Here is a 20,185-nt window from a genome sequence, read left to right as displayed (position 1 = left end):
ATGAAATGTTAACCAAAATTTTGCAAAAAGATCGCCAATATCTACAAGTTTGGTATTGTTTTTGAAAAAAAAAAAATTCTAAAATTTGTTACATAAAACAGGCGCCAATAAAAAATGAACAAAAGATAAAAAGATATCACATTTACGCCTGGTGCAAACTGTTAATCCGTAACCATGACCCCTCGCTGTCAATTATGCATTGCAATTTTCTTGTTAATTGGACCATTTTTGACATGTATCACATTTACACCTGTTGCAAACTGTTAATCCGTAACGGTAGCCCCTGCCAATTATGCATAGCATTTTTCTTGTTAATTGGACATCTTTTGATATATGATTAACAAACACGACAGAACAAACGTTTTTATTCTGAAAAATTAGCATGCTTATATTGCTCCAAATAAACTATACTTAATATGTACAAATTTACGAATATTCGAGTTTGATTTTCATATTCGAATATTCGGCCGATTTTCGAATATTCGAATATCCGAATATTCGTTCCCATCCCTAGTAAAAATGTATAATGGGTCAAAATATCTTAGCTAGAAGAAAAGCGGCAGTTTACAAGATCTACATGCACATAAACATTGATTTACATTTATCTGTTGCCTGAGCTTGACTTATACCTGTATCCTGTTTGAGGATGACAACAATAATATTCAGAACTGTCAGGTATTTTTACTACACCCTACTGTATCACACACTTATTTTGTGTAGTATTCAACACAGACATTAACACAGTACAAACATTATTTCTCACTATACTTTTGTTACCACTGCAGAAGCATTAAAACAAACAGGCTATTTTGAGGTCAAAAACATGGACATTTACACAGAAGAAACCGCTGAGTGAATTTGCTGGCAGATAATTTAGTAGTATTGTATATGTAACTGTACATACCCAGGTGACTGAGCTAGCAGATTCTGACCGTTGTGTATCCTATATGATAATCTCAGATCTTCTGGTAGCTTATGCTGTATGTGATCCTCTACTGCATGTAAATCCCCCTCTGACACTCCGTCTATAGAATCACAAAATTAATAATACCACACACAAATACAAATCAAACAATATGTGATTCATTCTGAACTCAGTCTTCATTCTTTTTATGCTATCAATAGAATAATGCTATTTCTACAGCAAAACCTAACTTCTTATGCTAAACTAGAGCCTAAATGTAATTAATACCCTCAAATACCACACCTTTAGAGGAATAAAGACAAAGATAAAGGGCAAATATTTCTGTAATGACTCTACTGATCCTTAACCTAAACAAGAGGGCCATGATGGCCCTATATCGCTCACCTGTTATCATTGCACTTGAGGACAAGAAGGTCCTCAGAAAAAATATCTAAGTCCAAAGGACAAGAACAACAAAGGAAAGAAATTTAACCAAAAAGAAAAACAAATTCTTACAAGGTACAGATATGTCAAAATACACCCAAAAATTGGAGGTACCATCCATGCTGTACCACAGAAAAGTGGTCTCGGTTTTTCCCTACGGCCAATAATAAAAAAGTTACTAAAAATAAGCTATTTATAGTAACGTAAAAGGGAAGTAATTAAAAAGAAAACTGTTGTAAGTGAACAAAAGAAGGATCTGACAAATAAATCTGTTGACATAAATGAAATTTCAGATCAGTATATACCCATTTTAATTTGAAATAAAGGGAGGTAATTTGACATAAAATCAGTCCATAATTATCTACTCTGATTGGCTCAGTCCAACTAATGACAATAATGAAATTTCAAATAAGTCCTATAAGTACTTACTGACATAAATCCATTTTGACTACAATCAGGGGAGGTAATCAGATATAAATTAACCTATGATTGGATCTGATTTGTCATGGAATCCAAGATTTATTGTTGTTGAAGATATTTTGGAAGTTTGCATAAAAAAACCCCCATAAATGAAGTCTCTATATGGCTGCAAAAGCCAAAATAGCCAATTTTGGACATTTCAGGGGCCATAACTCTGGAACCCATGATGGAATCTGGCCAGGTCAAGAAAGGAACCAAGATCTTGTGGTGATACAAGTTGTGTGCAAGTTTGGTTAAAATCAAATCGTAAATGAAGTTGCTATTGTGCAGACAAGGTCAAAATAGCTAATTCTGGCCCTTTCAGGGGCCATAACTCTGGAACCCATTATGGGATCTGGCTGGTTCAATAAAGGAACTGAGATCTTATGGCAACACAAGTTTTGTGCAAGTTTGATTAAATTCAAATCATAAATGAAGCTGCTATTGTGCAGACAAGGTCTAAAGAGCTAATTCTGGCCCTTTCAGGGGCCATAACTCTGGAACCCATAATGGGATCTGGCCAGTTCAAGAAAGGAACCGAGATCTTATAGTGATACAAGTTGTGTGCAAGTCTGGTTAAAATCAAATCATAAATGAAGCTGCTATTGTGCAGACAAGGTCAAAATAGCTAATTCTGGCCCTTTCAGGGGCCATAACTCTGGAATCCATAAAGGAATCTGGCCAGTTCAAGAAAGGAACCAAGATCTTATGGTGATACAAGTTGTGTGCCAGTTTGTTAAAAATCAAATCATAAATAAAGCTGCTATTGTGCAGACAAGGTCAAAATAGCTGATTTTGGCCCTTTCAGGGACCATAACTCTGGAACCCATAATGGGATCTGGCCAGTTCAAGAAAGGAACCGAGATCTTATGGTGATGCAAGTTGTGTGCAAGTTTGGTTAAAATAAAATTATAAATGAAATCACTATCGTGCAGACAAGAAATTGTTGACGCACGCACGCACGCACGCACGGACGGACACACGGACTGACGACGGACGACGGACGAAGGGTGATCACAAAAGCTCACCTTGTCACTATGTGACAGGTGAGCTAAAAAGTACAAGTCCTTTTCACTTTTTACTTAGAAGAAAGGTGTTACTGGTGCCCTTCCCTCTCTCTTTATGCCAATCCCAGAACAAGAGCTCCGCTAAGGAAGGCAATATACGCCCGAAGGATTATATCAGAAGACGGCAGAAGCAAAACTTAAAGATATTGCTTTTGGTGGGAGGTGAGAAGCAGGTTGTGTGTGCGGTGGTGGTGACAGGATACTAAAGGGCAAGAAACTAAATGAAAAAAAAAAACAACAAAAAAACAACATTTTTGAGGGGTTGGTGGGGAGGTGGGGCGGGTGCGTTGTAATGTAGATTGTTGCAGTCAGAACATCTTCTCATCACCACCTGCCTATATTCCAAGTTTCCAGTCAATACTTTTATTATTTTTTAAGTTATTCTCTGGTCATGAAATATGATGGGCAGATTTAACTTACTGTGACCTTGACCTTTGACCTACTACCCTGGTTCATGCACTCTGCACATTGTCTCATCATAGCCTACCTACATCCCAAGTTTGAAGTCAATACCTTGAATGGTTAATAAGTTATGCTCCGGACACTAAATGATGGACAGATTTGACCTTTGAGCTCAAAAGTCAATACCTTGCACGGTTATTTAGTTATGCTCTGGGCACAAAACATGATGGACAGTTTTGATCTTTAAGCTCAATATGTGAAGATGACCTCTGACCTACAGAGCCAGTTCAATCTCACATGATCTCATCTCCATCTACCTATATACCAAGTTTAAAGTCAATAACTTTAGTGGTTATGAAGTTATGCTCCGGACACGAATTATGACTGATGCACGGGAAATCACATAATACTTCAGTATTTTCAAAATGGGTGTATAAAAATAGATTTTAAAGTAGTTCTACATGCTGCTACTTTCTTCTTTAGAAAAGCCTGGGGTATTAGCAATTTGTAAAACTAACTGTCATCTGTCCGCGTAGTGACAGTAAATACTCTCCAAGCTTTGATATATTCCTATGATCTTAACAAAACGTTTTTCCTTTAGAGAATTTCTTTTGTCCCCCAATTTGTATTTCTACTTGCAAATGCAGATCACATGATCAAATACTTGTCCCATTGGACTGAAAAGTATTAGAATGGACTGAAAAGTAATTTGGGATCAAAATATGCAGCTGGGAGTGAAATTAAATGAACGCTGACTGCATAAGGAAGGTGACTGTTCAATAAAGGTCATTTAAAAAATAAAATTGGTTATGGTGGAATTCATTTTGGCTGTTTAAGACAGGTGGTGCTTATTCAAAATAACAGGTTGGACAGTATTGCCATTTTTGTGCAACTACTTGTATGCTTACCTTGCAATGAAGCCAAGATTGTAGGACAGTATTTCTCTAGGAACTTCTCTATCTTATCCCAGGCACATCGGATCTCCTTGTAATGTGTATATCTACCATACTCACTGAACAATGATACAAAATGTTCATACCAGGTTTCTGTCTTATCACACCTGAAATTGAAAGTGACAAATTTCTTGTGATGTTGAAAGCAACATATCAAGTTAGGAAGAAATGAAGCTTAAATTATGAGTACTATAAAATGTACATAATAAGAACATCTATTTCATGATTTTCTGTGAAATACCGGGAATTATCAGTGAGATATATCCATATCGGTCACACAGTGATATAGGTTCAGTTTATCTTAATTTATAAATAGGTTATAGATCATTTATTTACCTTTAATGAGTTATTGCTTTCACTTTGCTGCACACTATGTTTCAGTAGAAGGGTAATGTATGATATGTAGCTACACAATCATGTAAGCATATTAAATTCTATTTGGAAAACCTGTATAATACAAACAAAAGAGGAGTAATGCTTCATCCACTTTTTTCCAGTTCTGTCAGATTCCTATTACTACCGAGTTCAATGATTTCTTCCCAGTACTAACTTATCTCTATTCGGCTTCCAAAATTATTTAAAACGTATTCGTTTAAGGTTCATTTCAGAAAAGGCTCGGTTATCTTTCAACTTTTCTTGAAAACTGTTTCTGATTAACCAAACTGCTATTTACAGGTTAACAACAAAGATGAGTCAAATTCAAAATGAATCTAACCGACAATGTCCTATGGCCAGTTGCTCTATACTTTATCTGCTACTGCTTCTGTAACTCTCAATGCTTTATGGATCTTTTTATGAAGATAGTACATGTATAATTAAAGCAGTAATTTTCAGTATACCATTTCATATGTAACTTCCATTTTAAATATAGATGATAAATGGTCCCAAAAATTATCTGACATCTCAATTAAATCTGTGCTCTGAGACAGAGGAAATACAATGGATAAAAGAATATAATACATACTGAGAGTTGAGGAAATAGTGTGAACACTGCCACTTCCATAGTGAATCATCCTTACACAGTCGTTGAAACCGCTTGTTCACACAGGACACACTGTAATATACATTAGGTTATCAGTATTTTATGTGTATGTGGTATGTGTATGTGTTTGAGGAAGGGAAGGAATCAAGTAATTATTGATTTGGTTTTGGTCATGCTGTGGTCATCATGTTCAGATCTTGCACCTTGCTAGTAACTTGTAAGCTCTAAACATTGCAATCTGTTTTATACTTAATAAAATTTGTATTTTTAGTTTAAGGTAACTGAAACAAACCACAGCTACCAGTCATACATGAATAAGAGCCAGCTGGTACCAAGGTAGACAACTTTATGCTGATATGACTACATATTTAACCACAGATTCTGCCACTTTTAGCCTCAGCAGAGGAACTGTTGGTGTTCAATGATTGGTTTTAAAGCTGTCATGATGAGAGTCATCTAGACACCAGGTGCCTTCTGCAATATCACAAAACTATCGGATTTTACTACCAAAATCACTGTCTTTAACCCTTAGCCTGTTAAATTGTTGGTCCATCATTCAATTAAAACAAGACGATTACTGATTGAATAGCGAACAGTGCAGATCATGATCACGGATGTGCAAGGCTGATCTTGGTCTGCAGTGGTCGCAAAGGCAAAATCACTTGCCAGCAGAAAGTTTAAGGTTAAGTCAAAGATTCTTATTCTTACTTGTTAATATCTTTGTAATGAAGAAATCGTAAAATAATCAACAATGATTCATCTGGTAATGACAGCAGCATCTTTCAGTCTAGAAAATAAAAAAAGTCAGTAACATTGAAACTGGCAAATAATGCGTGTCAAGAACATTTTAAACTTTACCCTGCTAAATTTCTAACATGGACTGGTCTATCATTCAATTTGGGCAATACCATTTATTATTCGAGGAGGTGTACACTAAAAATTTACTAACTGAATAGCTAACAGTGCAGACCATAATCAACCTGCATGGATGTGCAGGCTGATCTTGGTCTTCACTGGCCGCAAAAGCAGGATCACTTGCCACCAGCAGGCTAAAGACAAAGGTAGACAGCATTGTAGGCTCAATCAGTGAACCGGAAACTCTGTCCATCGATATATATCAGACTGAAATGAGGCATGCCACAAGTCGGACTAACTGTGAACTTAGTGCCTAATGTCAGTCGAAGTCAGTAATATCATACAACTGTATAAATGACCTGTATTAGAATTGCTTTTACAGCACGTCCAGTCATTATTTTGAGAAATCTAATCAGTTATACATGCTCTATGATCAAACAGAGCCGTATTATGTCACCCTCTCTTTGAATCATTCGCCCAACCTTCCATAAACGTTTGTGCCACGTAAAGACAAGTGTCCTGCTAACATTTGCCTGACCTCCAGAATTTTTCATTTCTCGTTTTGTTTGTGAAGTAGTCATACCGCGATCTGCACAATATTTTATCTTCAAGGGCATACAAGTTTCTTTCAAAAATTACGTCACTATTTTAACGTAAGTGACGTCATAGACTTAAAATGCAACATGATTATGCGCCACACATTGTCGTTAAAGATGGTATAATATTTAATCCTGTGAGATGTATATCGGGTAGGTTACATGAATTTAAAAGGAAGATGTAAGCTGTTTCTTTTTGTAGGAAGAAAACTGAGTGTGCGCCGACTAGTACTGACTGCCATCCATTATTTAAAAAAAATACTCAAATAATATGACAGATATTTAATTTTAAGGCTGAGGCTATCCGCACGACGGTCGTGCCGATAATTTTCCTTATCCGCACGACCGTCGTGTCGATTTTCGTAATACGCACGACGGTCGTGCCGAATATTTTCGTTATTCGCACGACGATCTGCTGACATGACTGGAAAGTCGATTTTTTTTGTTATTAATACAACTAAAAATACTGTATACATATGTGAAATTTAGTTAATCTTTTCTGAAGTTTTCCCTTTTTTCCTTGGAGATTTTTTTTTCAACTTTTTAACAAAAAGTTGCAATACTGCACTTTTTATGCTTTAAACATGGTCAGTGATGTTAGAAATCAATTTACTGACGCTCGAAAGACATAACCCCCTTATTTGTATTCATTTTTGTCACATAAATAATTTCTGAAAAGTCTCACTTAAAAAAAAATCCGATCTAGATCTACCTACCCTTTTTTTTTTTTTTTTTTTTTGGGCATGTTACCGGAAACAATTTTTCAAAAGCCTTATCAGATCTCCATAAAGTACAATTTTAGCATGCATGCACCTACTCGCATTATGTTGAATCACTTACAAATTGCTGGGGGTAAGGTATAATTGGTTTTAACTGTTCTTAAAATAGGGTCGCTCAAAAGCTCTACAGAGCTTATGTTAACTGTTTCACAAAGCGACGGTAAATAAAATTTACCTTTACCTTTGCCTAACACACGATTTATTGAATTAAAAACATAATATAAAAAATAAAATAACGGCATGAAGTTATGCTAACTAACTATTATTAATTATGCAAGAATATATGTTCTTTGCATTCTTTTGATTTATTTGCAATGGATGAATTATTCAATTAATTTTACAAAATTACTAATATTATTATATAAATAGACTTAGTAATAATGGTTGTTTTAATATCCAATCAAAGTCTATTTATTTGATAGCTCAAATAATGAACATGATGCTGTTACAGCTAGTATTTTTAACTAAGATATATTACGCCAAAAATAGAAATGCCACCTAAACACCCGTCGTGCGGATAAGAATACTAATCGGCACGATGGTCGTGCTGATAGACACTTCCTAATTTTAAACTAAACAGTCTTGTCCAGTATACATTGAAATAACATCAGTTAAAATAATTATTCGATGTGTCACTTACTTTCGAAATAATTAAAAAAGTTCATGATTTTCTGGGACAACCCTCGTATATAGCAGAAAAGGCTTTTTGCAAGAAAAATAAATAGCTCTTAAAAATTAGACTGATCAAAGAGCTATAAAAATAAATAGATCGGCAACTTGAAAGGCATATAGAGCAAATCCCGCCAACATCCCGTGATAACGGAATGAGATCTCGTTTATCGGAAGTGGCGCTTTCTCCACACGCCATTTTGTATGCGAAAGCAATTATTCATCGGTAAAATAATTATCACCGTATGATCACGCTTCTTTTGATGGCAAGAAACGCGTACTTTGTGTCTTAAGACTTTTTCACATTAAATTAATGTTGTTTTAGAAGCAAACATGTAATTTAAATGTAGTTTTAAAGGTACAAATTGTAACTCCATGCTCGCCGATGTTTGTTTTTACTAAGATAACGCCGATTCACGCTCTGACACGAGATCACGCGGGATTACAGCCAGTTGCCATTCTGTGTATTTTATACTTCTTTGGACTGATCAATTATTTTTGCAACCAACATGACCAACTGTTAATCATGTAGATAAGAATGAGATTAACATTATTTTTTAACAAAAATAATAAGCATGCAGGTTAAAGCAGGCATTTGGTTCAAAATAAATAAATCAACTGCACTTTATCATATTTATAACTGCTAAAAATACTGCAATGTTCAAAATGCATACTATCCGAATTAGCGTACAGTGTGACCATTGTTAACATTACAACATGTAAATCACATATGACAGGCCAGCATAGATGATACGGTTAATGTAAATATGTCAAGTAACTGTTTAAAAACTGTTTAAATAGCGCACATTGAGAAACATTTCGTATGTAAACAATACCTGACCTCTTCTTTGTCTTGCTCTATCACCCGGAAGTGTCCAGCTGACAGATGGCGGGAAATTTGAAGGCATAACACAACTAAAAAATACACTTAACTGAAGCAGCTGCATCACAGGTGGCAGTATCATAGATTGGTCACCCCCTCCCCACTGCTACAACCCTGAAAAAAAAATCTGACATTCTCAGGCATTCCTTAAAATCCCCACCCTACAAAACCCCTGATACAACCCAAAAAAAAAAAAATCTCAACTATCAAAACAATAATTATTACGATATCCTATGTTCCACAATGTTTGGCAAATGGGCATATAGCAGACTTTCTACCTTCTAATAATTATTGTTTTGATAGTTGAGATTTTTTTTTCTATGGTACTGCCACCTGTGAGCTGCATGTGTGCTTCTTAAGCAATTTTCTTTTACATCTTTAAAAAATGACAAATTATTTTGCAAAATTACACAAAACATCGAGCTTGAAAGAAAAAATCTATTGAAATAGCTTGTAGGCCTACTACTATACAGAGACTCAATGAAGAATGCAAGCTTGATTTGCCGTCTACTTTTCCCCACGTCGTCATTAAAATATCCTTCTAGATCTAGTCCTAATCGCATTATATAATGTTCTTACCGCTTCCCTTGTACGTCATCATTTCTAATACCATAGTGGCGATATTCGGCCACTCCGCTCACAATAGGGCCTACATAGTTACATTGTAACATCAATATATTCACATGTTTTGCGGGAGATTTGTATATTCGCAAATAAACTTTTTTTTTCAAATAAAGTGTATGAATTCTGTTCTCTCCAATAATGCTTTGTAAAACATGAATAATGAAATACGATTTAGATTTGTAACGACCTTTGAGTTTGCTAGTATTTTATTCATCGATTACATCCCTCCAGAGAGGCAAGGTAAAAAGCTGTAAATACACACAAACAAATCAATGATAAATACAGTGAAAAATAGGTATATACAAATCAGACAAATATCGATATCGTCTAAGTGAAACCTGAATAATATGACATATAAAGTTCCCGGACAGCCCGGTACTACCTTACTAGACTATACCAGATCTAAAAAGACCTAACCTGTTTTAAATTGATTTAGTCCTAAATACTGTGTTAAATTACACAATAATTTTCAATAAGGAGCACAGCCTTAAACAATACAATGTAATACTTTTTTAAACAATAACTGGACAATAGATATATGCAACTTGCAATTCTAGTACATTTACAAACGATTCTGAAGATTTTCAAATCAAAAATCTATCACGTGACCTTAAACAAAGGAAATTCTAAATGCACTTCAACGCATAAATATACATTTATTGCATACATAAACAGTTCATCCATTTACTAATACACTTGCATGATCATTACTTACACTGTGGGGAACCTAGGGAGGCCTATAAATTTACAATTTGCCGGAGCAAAATTGCCTTTCGCATGACGCGACATTTCCTATACAAATGGCGTACTTATACCAAGGGACACAACTCTTACAAAATTAAAGTGAAAATTCCGTACTAAACCGGTACAAAAACTGTACAAAAACGGAACATTCCCCGCCTGAATTTGGAAACAAATTCACATCAAAATACAACAATATTTGAAATTTGATACAACCCAAGTAAACATAAACCTTAAATTTACATATTTTCAAAGGTTAACGTGTACCTTAACTTTACATTTAATCATAGGTTAACATAAACCTTAATCTTACCAATTTTCAAAGGTTAACATATACCTTAATTTTACATTTAACATAAGTATACATAAACCTTATTTCTAATATATACTAGTGGATAATTATAACCTGAGATATATATTACAAATTTCCAACGAAACTGTACATATAAAGAGCTTTAAATAAATGCTATCAACCTTTCTGTAAATCTATTGATTTAAAAGAATTAAATTTCAATTAAATGATGTTAATTAACAAATACATCTCCTGTTTATCTCAAAAAGTATACGTATCGGTCTAATCAACAGTCATTCAGAAAGCAAATGCACCAACTGGGTAATCGGACGCGTGTAATTCGCAACTTTGCCTTCATTTATCACACGTATCGAAACTTTACGTACAAGTCCGTCAGAACTAGGAAACACATTTTCTACAATTCCTACTGGCCAGTGAATACGCGGTACATTACTATCCATCATTAATACAACATCACCAGACTTTATATTTGAACGTTCAGTTTGCCATTTTCTCCTAACTTGTAGACTGTGAAGATACTGAACTCTCCAACGTTTCCAGAATTGATCAGCTAGTACTTGTACCTGCCGCCACTGAGATTTATACATGTCTTTTAAATCAAAGTTCTGAAGAGGTTCAATGTCGGAATTCACCTTTTGCGTCAACAGTACATTTGGAGAAAGAACGGCTGGAGAAGTTGGGTCATCTGACACAGTGGTAATTGGTCTACTGTTAATAATACACATGACTTCAGACATCAACGTACAAAGTACTTCATGAGTAAAATGTTTAGTACTAATATCACACAACATGGAGTCCAAAATCCTTCTGGCCAAACCAATCATTCTTTCCCACGATCCATTCATATGTGACGAATGAGGTGCACTGAAATACCAGACAGCACTGTGATTTCTTAGAAAACCTTTAATATCTGTATCTTCTACATTCACTTTGTCCATACCCATTTCTCCAACAGCTCCTATAAAGTTTGTTCCACGGTCTGAGTAAAACTCTTTCACTGGACCTCTAATGGCAATGAATCTCCTTAACGCATTTATAAATGATGAAGCACTCATCTCCTCTATCACCTCAATATGGACTGATCTAGTATTCAAACATGAAAACAGTATTGCCCAGCGTTTACTATTGCTTAAACCACCTCTTGTACGTCTGGAAACTATAGACCAAGGCCCAAAGGTATCGACGCCCACGTATGTGAAAGGAGGACTTGGAGTCAAGCGACAAATTGGAAGATCCGCCATTTTCTGGTGTTCAGTAGGTCTTCTTAACTTACGACATCTAACGCAGTTATGAATTACACGACTAATAAGTCGTTTTCCACTTGTAATCCAATATCCAGCTGAACGTACTGCTCCTTCAGTCAGATGACGACCCTGATGAGATATCAACTGGTGAAAGTGTCTAACTAGAAGCATTGCGATATGATGCTTTCCTGGTATTATTATAGGAGTTTTCTCCCCTGTGTCTAACCTGGCATTTCTTATTCTACCACCAACCCTTAACAAGTCATTGGAGTCTAAAATAGGTGAGAGCTTCACTAAACTACTGTCTCTAGCAACTGATTTGTCAGTTTTTAATAAATCTATTTCTTTAGAATAGGATTCCCTTTGAGCTTCTTTCAGAATCATAATCTCTGCAGCTTTCTTGAATTCTACATTGTTTCTTGTATCAGTCTGTACATTTTTATGAGATTTATTTGAAATTCTTTTCAAACACGAAATTGCTAGAACCAGTCTATTCCAGGATGAAAAACGCTCAAAACGATGTCCACCAAGATTCGCCTTTCTCACTTCTATCTTGTTCACTTTTACAACTGGGCGAACTTCTACATCTTCTTCAGGCTCTACTAGTTTAAACTGTACATGTTGATTTTCAATATTTCTCTGCAACCCAGATTCTATTCCTGTCAACCATTTACAGTCCTTCATATTGATTGTACTCACTGGACGTGTACCATGATCTGCTGGGTTTCTTTCAGTAGGCACAAAGTTCCATTGATTACGCGACGACAACTTTAAGATTCTATCAACTCTATTTGCCACATACACATAAAACCTACGTGCTTCATTGTTTATATAGCCTAAGACCACCTGGCTATCTGTGTAGAAATATGTTGACTGAGATGGTATGTCTAAATATTTCTGTACAAATGCAGCCAGTTCTGTAGCTACTACAGCAGCACATAACTCTAACCTTGGAACTGTATGTCCGTGGGTAGGAGCTAACCGCGATTTTCCAAGTACAAACCCAATGTGAGAATTTCCGGTTGATTCATATATACGAATATAGACCACTGCGGCGATAGCCTCCTTGGATGCATCTGAAAATACATGAAGTTCGCGTTTTATACTATGTTCAAATGACATTTCTGTAAAGGCACGTGGTATTTCCAGCTGCACAAGATGAACAAGAGATTTTTGCCAGTCTGTCCATTCTCTCTTTAAGTTTTCCGGCAATGGATCATCCCAGCCCAGATTATTGTCTTGGATGGCCTTTCTCATTATAAGACGACCGCCTAATATAACTGGTGCCACATAACCAAGGGGATCGAACAATCCATTTATAGTAGACAGCAGACCTCTTTTGGTGTACGGTTTCTTATCTGTAGACACCTGAAATGAGAATACATCTTTCACTACATTCCAGCTCAGACCTAAACTTTTTTGTATACATGGTGTTTCCGAACTAAAGTCAATTTCAGTAATGTTCTTTGCTAAGTCACCTGGTGGAAAACTGCTTAAAACAGCTGTACTGTTCGACACTATCTTATGGAGTCGAATAACACCTCCATCTTGTAATCTTGCCTGTGTCCGTTTGATTAAACTTATCAATTCATTTTCATGCGCCTTTGAAACCAGCCCGTCGTCAACATAAAAACTTTTCTTGACGTAGTCACACACATCATCACAATCAATGTCCGAGTTATGATCACACACAGCTTGACGAATACCGTATGTCGCAACTGCAGGAGATGGTGAATTTCCGAAAACATGTACACGCATTCTATATGTAACCAGTGACTTTGCTGGATCGTTGTCTTTGAACCAGAGAAAGCGTAAGAAATTTCTATGTTTTTCTTGAACCTCAAAATTAAAAAACATTTGCTCCACATCAGCCATTGCAGCGAATCTTTCTTTCCGAAAATTCAATAAAACAGCAACAAGATTGTTCGTCAAGTCCGGTCCCTTTAACAAAACATCATTTAAACAAACTCCTTCAAATTTGGCAGCAGAATCAAATACAACACGAATTTTGTTTGGCTTTTTCGGGTGATACACACCAAATATTGGGAGGTACCAAACTTCTTCACCTTTATCTACAGAAGGAGCTTCTTCTGCATGTTTCTTCTCAAATATGTTTTTCATGAATTCAACGAAATGCTCTCGTTTGGCAGGATTCCGCTTCAAATCCCGTGATAAATTCTCTGCTCTACGTCTAGCTTGTTCAAAATTGTTTGGAAGCTTGCGTCTCGCTTTACGAAATGGTAACGGTGCAATGATGTGACCACTTTCAGATTTTGTCATTTCTTTTTCCATCATGTCAAGAAATTCTCTGTCTTCTCGCGATAATCCTGGACTATCGTCTTCAACAGTTCTTTGAAAAACAGTATCTTTGATCTCAAATTTGTTTTCACAAGGCAAAAACATTGAACTACGCCCATTAAACAAAACATTGGTTTTGTTTACTATAATCATGTTTTGATCATTGCGATGTATCATGCCTAAACATGTTTCTCCTACGACAACCCAACCCAATCGGAGACGTTGTGCGTATGGTTCGTTTTCAGCTCCTATTCTCTGGTCTATAACGTGATGTGCTGCAAGAAGGTCTCTTCCCAATAATAACAAAACATCTGCATGAGAATCAATCTCTGGAATCAAATGTTGTATATCTCTTAAATGTTTATATTGTCTTGCAACTGCTGGAGTAGCAACTTCTTTCTTGGTGTCTGGAATTTCATTACATTCAATCAGTTGTGGACATTTCAATACGCATGAACCATCAAAAGGTTCAACACAAATTCCTGATGTACATCTTCCTGATCTGGCTACTTTTCCTGCACATGATGATAAAATATAATCTATAGTGTCTGTATTGTTACCTACTTTATCAAAGAGTTCAGATTTAGCAAGTGATTTGTTACTCTGGTCATCTATAATGGCGTAACACGTAATTGCTCTGTCAGGTTGGTCTTCAGGATATACACGCACTAACACAGTTTTTGTACATGATTTACCAGTGGTTAAAGGATCTCCACATACTTCTGTACAGCTTACATTAACCCGTGAAGATGGGTCCTGTTGGTGATGTTCCCCGCCATAACCTGTTAATGCTTCAGGACGATCAATATGAAATGTAGTGCAATGACGAGAACTGTTACATTTTTCACAACTAACAGATTCTTTACAATCTTTCGCCAGATGTTTACCATTTAAACACTTGAAACATATACCATTTTTTTGCACAATTTCCTTTTTCTCAGGAATAGATTTTGCCTGAAATGTACGACAGTGTTTTAATTTATGTTTGGATTCATTTCCATGAATAACACACTTGAGATTTTTAGTTTCAAACCTTTGTGAAGTTTCTAAATTTGTTTTTCTAGTGTTCACTGATTTGACCTTATTCATTTGCTTTACATGTACTGTACTATCTCCTTTTTGACTATCATTTGATTGAATTCTGAAACTGGGGTCATTTTGTCTAACAGCCATTTTCTTTACAAATTCAACAAAAACATGAAAAGGAGGATACATAACATTATGTTGAACCTTATAAGAACTAGCATGATCTACCCACTTGTTTTGTATAAATACAGGTAATTTACACACAGCATTGTTAACACCTAATGCAGAATCAAAATATGATAGTGACATTTTATATCTCTCATTCTCTTTAACACTTGCAATTTCTGATAACAAATCAGACAACTCATACAATTTATGTCTCTCTGTTACTGTCACTTTGGGAAAACTTTCTAGTCTTCTTCTTAGGGATTCCGCAACTTGCTCAGGTGCTCCAAAACGCTCATCAAGTCTTTCCCATGTTTTATTTAACGCGTTCTGTTCATTGTGTGGATTAGAAACTCTAATGCTCACAGCTTGTCGCTTAGATTCTGGTCCCAACCAACGTGCTAAAAGATCAAGTTCCTCTGTGGCTGTCACGTCTAATTCTTTCACTATATTGAGGAAACTATTTTTCCAACTGAAGTATCTCTCTGCACGGTCATCAAAATTAGATAAACGCGACAATAAAAGATCTTTCTTCATGATATATTTCGTAAGTTCTGATACTCCTGCACCTTGGGGTGTAGAATTGTTTTCATCTTTCTCGACTTGTGAAGTGGGTTCGGGGATTCCAAGATTCGATTGGTTTTCCAATGGTGATAAAAAAGTTTTAGTATTGTCAAGTTTATTTTGCATAGAAGTTTCCACTACTTCAGTACAAGGATTGCTGTGTAGAGGTAAACTGTTTACACACCCGTCAACTCTAGTGATTTCAGGTAAATTGTCTATGTACTCTTTCACGAAGATACTTCTGTTGTCAACTTCTGAAGGTAATTCTGTGTTGTCAACTTCAAGACTAGCTATTTCTTCTACTACTTTCAACTCTGCTTCAGTTTCAAGTACTTCTTTTTTACACTGTAAAATGTGTAAACTGGCTTCTAATTCCTTTTGTCCTTTTTCAACTTGTGCTTGTTTGTCTGCTTGTTCTCTTTTTACATTTATTTCAAACTCAGTTTGTTGCCTTTTTAACTTTTCTTCCTCTTCTGCTATTTTTAATCTTATTTTAGCTGTTTCAAGATTGGATTTCTTTGTTATCAGCATTTGGCTCATCTTACTTTTACTTGATGAAGTTGAATGTGTACTTCGACTTTTTCCAACACTTTGACTGTTCCGAGTTTTTTGACTTTTAACCGAACCACCAGACTGTTGTTGGTTACTTTTCACTGAAACATTATCTCGACTTTGACTGTTATTGTCGTTAAGGTTCTTTGTCTCTGTAGCCGATGCTTCACTCTGTGCTACTTCACTCTGTGCTACTTCACTCTGTTCAATAGATTCACCTATTTGTTCATTTACAAACTCTTGAGCATACTTGACCTTTTCTTCCACAGACTGTCTGATAATTAAATGCGAACTTAATTCGGCTTCTGCTTCTTTGGTTTTAGCTTGTTTCAAATAAACACATAATTGGTCTGATAATGTTACGTATTTGTGGTGTTCTTCTTCTAATATTTGTTTTAGTTCTCCTAGAACAGTTTTATTTTCTTTATATGTTTCTACTAGTGTAATGTTTTCTTCTATTGTTTGATGAATATTAAACAGAACACGGCCAAATTCGCAGACTCTTAATTCATACATTTCTTGTCCCTTAATTGTAAGTTTTCTTGTTCTTCTTGAGGAAGTCTTAGCGGGATCCATCTTATCCTCCACTTGCTGGTAAACACAGTCTTTTTACTGTAACGACCTTTGAGTTTGCTAGTATTTTATTCATCGATTACATCCCTCCAGAGAGGCAAGGTAAAAAGCTGTAAATACACACAAACAAATCAATGATAAATACAGTGAAAAATAGGTATATACAAATCAGACAAATATCGATATCGTCTAAGTGAAACCTGAATAATATGACATATAAAGTTCCCGGACAGCCCGGTACTACCTTACTAGACTATACCAGATCTAAAAAGACCTAACCTGTTTTAAATTGATTTAGTCCTAAATACTGTGTTAAATTACACAATAATTTTCAATAAGGAGCACAGCCTTAAACAATACAATGTAATACTTTTTTTAAACAATAACTGGACAATAGATATATGCAACTTGCAATTCTAGTACATTTAACAACGATTCTGAAGATTTTCAAATCAAAAATCTATCACGTGACCTTAAACAAAGGAAATTCTAAATGCACTTCAACGCATAAATATACATTTATTGCATACATAAACAGTTCATCCATTTACTAATACACTTGCATGATCATTACTTACACTGTGGGGAACCTAGGGAGGCCTATAAATTTACAATTTGCCGGAGCAAAATTGCCTTTCGCATGACGCGACATTTCCTATACAAATGGCGTACTTATACCAAGGGACACAACTCTTACAAAATTAAAGTGAAAATTCCGTACTAAACCGGTACAAAAACTGTACAAAAACGGAACAAGATTTAAGAAATGGTCAAGAAAAAAATCAAACCATGAAAGATTAAAATCTGACATTAAGGCGGTAGAAAAGAATAATATTTTCCCCCTTTCTCCAATGTATTGTTTGTCAAAGTTTACAAAATGTGACATTTAGATATTCTTAGGAAGAATTACACGTCTGTAACTGATTTCATTGTCTATAGCCTGACTTTTTACATAAGCAAAAAAGGAACAACATAGATTATTATATAATCAATCAGCGTTTCAATCTTTTCCATGCTATAAAAATGTACAAAATGTCCGAGACTTTAGTAACGAATTTCATTTCGTTTGCCTAGAAAAAATATCACACATGGTCTGCTTTGAGTTTATTACCTCTCGTGAACAGACAATGTCAAAAAATATTGTGGATTTAATTTCTCGTGCAGCCTCTGACCAACATATGGGAAAATTAGACCCATCGATTTTTCACACGAGTGAAAATATTTTATATAGCGCAAAGAAGGAGCCCTTTACTTTATTTAAATTCATGGAAAAAGCATTATAGGTATTTTAGCTTTGCAAACGATGTGATAATATTCAATGTATTGTCTTTCTTATGAATATTTTATTTTAAAAATGAATTTAAAAGAAAATGGTCTTTTTTGCGTATACTTTATGTCTGTCTATCTACAATTAGAAATATAGTAAAATATGGATAATTTGCTGAAATTTTTTCTGTTTAACAAAGAATAAATAGATTCTTATGTGTGCTTAAAGACCTTTGCAAACGACTTAGTAATCTATATTCATTTAGCTATTGTTTCATACTAATTTCAGTTTTCTAGGTGAAGATGAAAATGGTCTTTTTTAAGTATTTTGCAGATGAGTATAGGTTTTTTTTTCCTTATCGGAAAGACTCGAACATTCTCGTATGTTTCCGTCAATTCTTACGGAATTTAAGCTCCTTAACGGTAAAGACTGATATCTTCTCACCCGCTAAACAGCACACATGTACGGATTTATTAATTAGTGGACGCTCCATAATATGATTTGTTTACAGCCAATAGTCAATTTTAAACAGCTTGAGGATCGAAGTTCAAAATTTAAAAAAAAGAAACGTTGAAATTTTAGGCGGCATATTTTGGGCAAGTTAGAAGTAGAAAATCAAAATTCAAATTTTGAAAGGATGATGTTGAATTTCGCTTACACTGAATTTCGCACAGACTCGGAAATCGAAATTAAAATAAAAATAATTCGTCGAATTTCGAGGCAGAATTGAAATAAGATCCAGCAGGATGACCGAAATTCAAATATTTTGAGGGGAGCGGTCGTCCAGTGAATAATGTGTCGGCCGCTCAACCCAGGGGTCGTGGGTTCAAGCATCCGTGAAAGGGATCATGACCATGACTTCTCATATGACACCAGTACTGGGTTTTCCCGGAAGCTGGCTGTTTAAAAGATAGTTTCACATTCAATAACAGTTTTAAATTCGATTGCTTTGAAAATTCGAGCATGCTTGAAATAAAATACCGAGAATAATCTATTTAGATTTTTAACAAGGAGCTGTGTTCAATAAACGCTTGATGCTCCCGGTGGCATCCTTGTCGATACAAAGCAACCTAAGTCCAAATCGAGGTAATGTTCAAGATCAAGGTCAAACTGAGGTCAGGTGATGTCTGAAGATGAGGAATGGTCACAGGTTACATCTGCATTAGTATCAAGTCATTCTAGTAAGGGATATTGATGCTAGACGAAACGGTCTCATTTGGTTAACCTCGTACGGATGGACGGACGGACAGACGAACGGATAGGACAATCACTATATGCCTCCCGCATCAGTAGATGTCGGGGGCATAAAAACTTGAATTTCGATATATCCGATCTTGCAGATTTTTAATCTTTGAATCTTGAGCAGATCGCAGTTTCAGTATTATACTGAAATCCAGCTTTTCAAAATTTGAAGTACGTTTTTCGAGATGGCTCGACACTAATTGCTTGCCCGATATTTGACTTTTTCATTTCAATATCAATCTTGGAACAGGCTGTTCATTCAATACGAGATCGAAATTTGACTTTTGGAATATTATAAATTTCGATCATTGAGCTGGCCTGAAATTAAAAGCTATTTTGCAATTTGACGTTTTTTTCGATCTTCAGGTGTACCTTAGGATCAAAATTCGATAAGTTATAAAGTTGAATTCCGATCTTCGAGCTGGCATAAGATTTTAAGCTAGTTGGACACCGCTCACGACATAATAATAAATGTGCAGTTATTTGATTACATAAAAAACTACTTAAAATCTTTATTTCATAATCATGAACACCAAAGAAAGTATTATAAAAGCGAGTTTCCATCTGATTGTAAGAAAGTAGA

The 20,185-nt window shown here is 35.4% G+C and overlaps 2 protein-coding genes across 3 annotated transcripts in view; both read right to left on the bottom strand.

The window, feature by feature from the left end:
- LOC123552119 (F-box only protein 3-like) overlaps positions 1-8,992 on the bottom strand; it is a 33,707-nt gene extending 24,715 nt beyond the window's left edge. Inside the window, exons 1-5 of the mRNA XM_045341511.2 lie at positions 8,947-8,992; positions 5,920-5,998; positions 5,194-5,283; positions 4,185-4,336; positions 905-1,025 (exon numbers count right to left, since the gene is read on the bottom strand). Coding sequence (XP_045197446.2) covers positions 905-1,025; positions 4,185-4,336; positions 5,194-5,283; positions 5,920-5,990 — 434 coding nt within the window. The 5' untranslated portion in view covers positions 5,991-5,998; positions 8,947-8,992. The remainder of the gene's footprint in view (positions 1-904; positions 1,026-4,184; positions 4,337-5,193; positions 5,284-5,919; positions 5,999-8,946) is intronic.
- An 800-nt stretch (positions 8,993-9,792) lies between these two features.
- On the bottom strand, positions 9,793-17,837 carry LOC123523834 (uncharacterized). Of its 2 annotated transcripts, XR_008370682.1 has the most exons (3): positions 17,672-17,837; positions 10,333-17,203; positions 9,793-9,865 (listed from the first exon to the last, which is right to left on the bottom strand). XR_008370682.1 is itself a non-coding variant. In XM_053541656.1 (2 exons), the coding sequence occupies exon 2, from the start codon at positions 17,094-17,096 to the stop codon at positions 10,944-10,946; it is 6,153 nt and encodes a 2,050-aa protein (XP_053397631.1). In that variant the 5' UTR covers positions 17,097-17,203; positions 17,672-17,837; the 3' UTR covers positions 9,889-10,943. The 2 variants fall into 2 exon arrangements, 1 of the variants encoding a protein (XP_053397631.1); XM_053541656.1 differs by lacking the exon at positions 9,793-9,865 and having other exon boundaries at positions 9,889-17,203.
- Positions 17,838-20,185: the final 2,348 nt, after the last annotated feature.

Source organism: Mercenaria mercenaria, chromosome 4, assembly GCF_021730395.1.
Source record: "Mercenaria mercenaria strain notata chromosome 4, MADL_Memer_1, whole genome shotgun sequence".
Taxonomy (NCBI): Eukaryota; Metazoa; Mollusca; class Bivalvia; order Venerida; family Veneridae; genus Mercenaria; species Mercenaria mercenaria.
The sequence above is the reverse complement of the archived record's forward strand: the minus strand, read 5'-3'. Positions and strand labels throughout refer to the sequence as shown.

Coding starts and splice junctions, on each gene's coding strand:
- LOC123523834 (XM_053541656.1), bottom strand. CDS start 17,096: ATGGATCCCGCTAAGACTTCCTCAAGAAGAACAAGAAAACTTACAATT.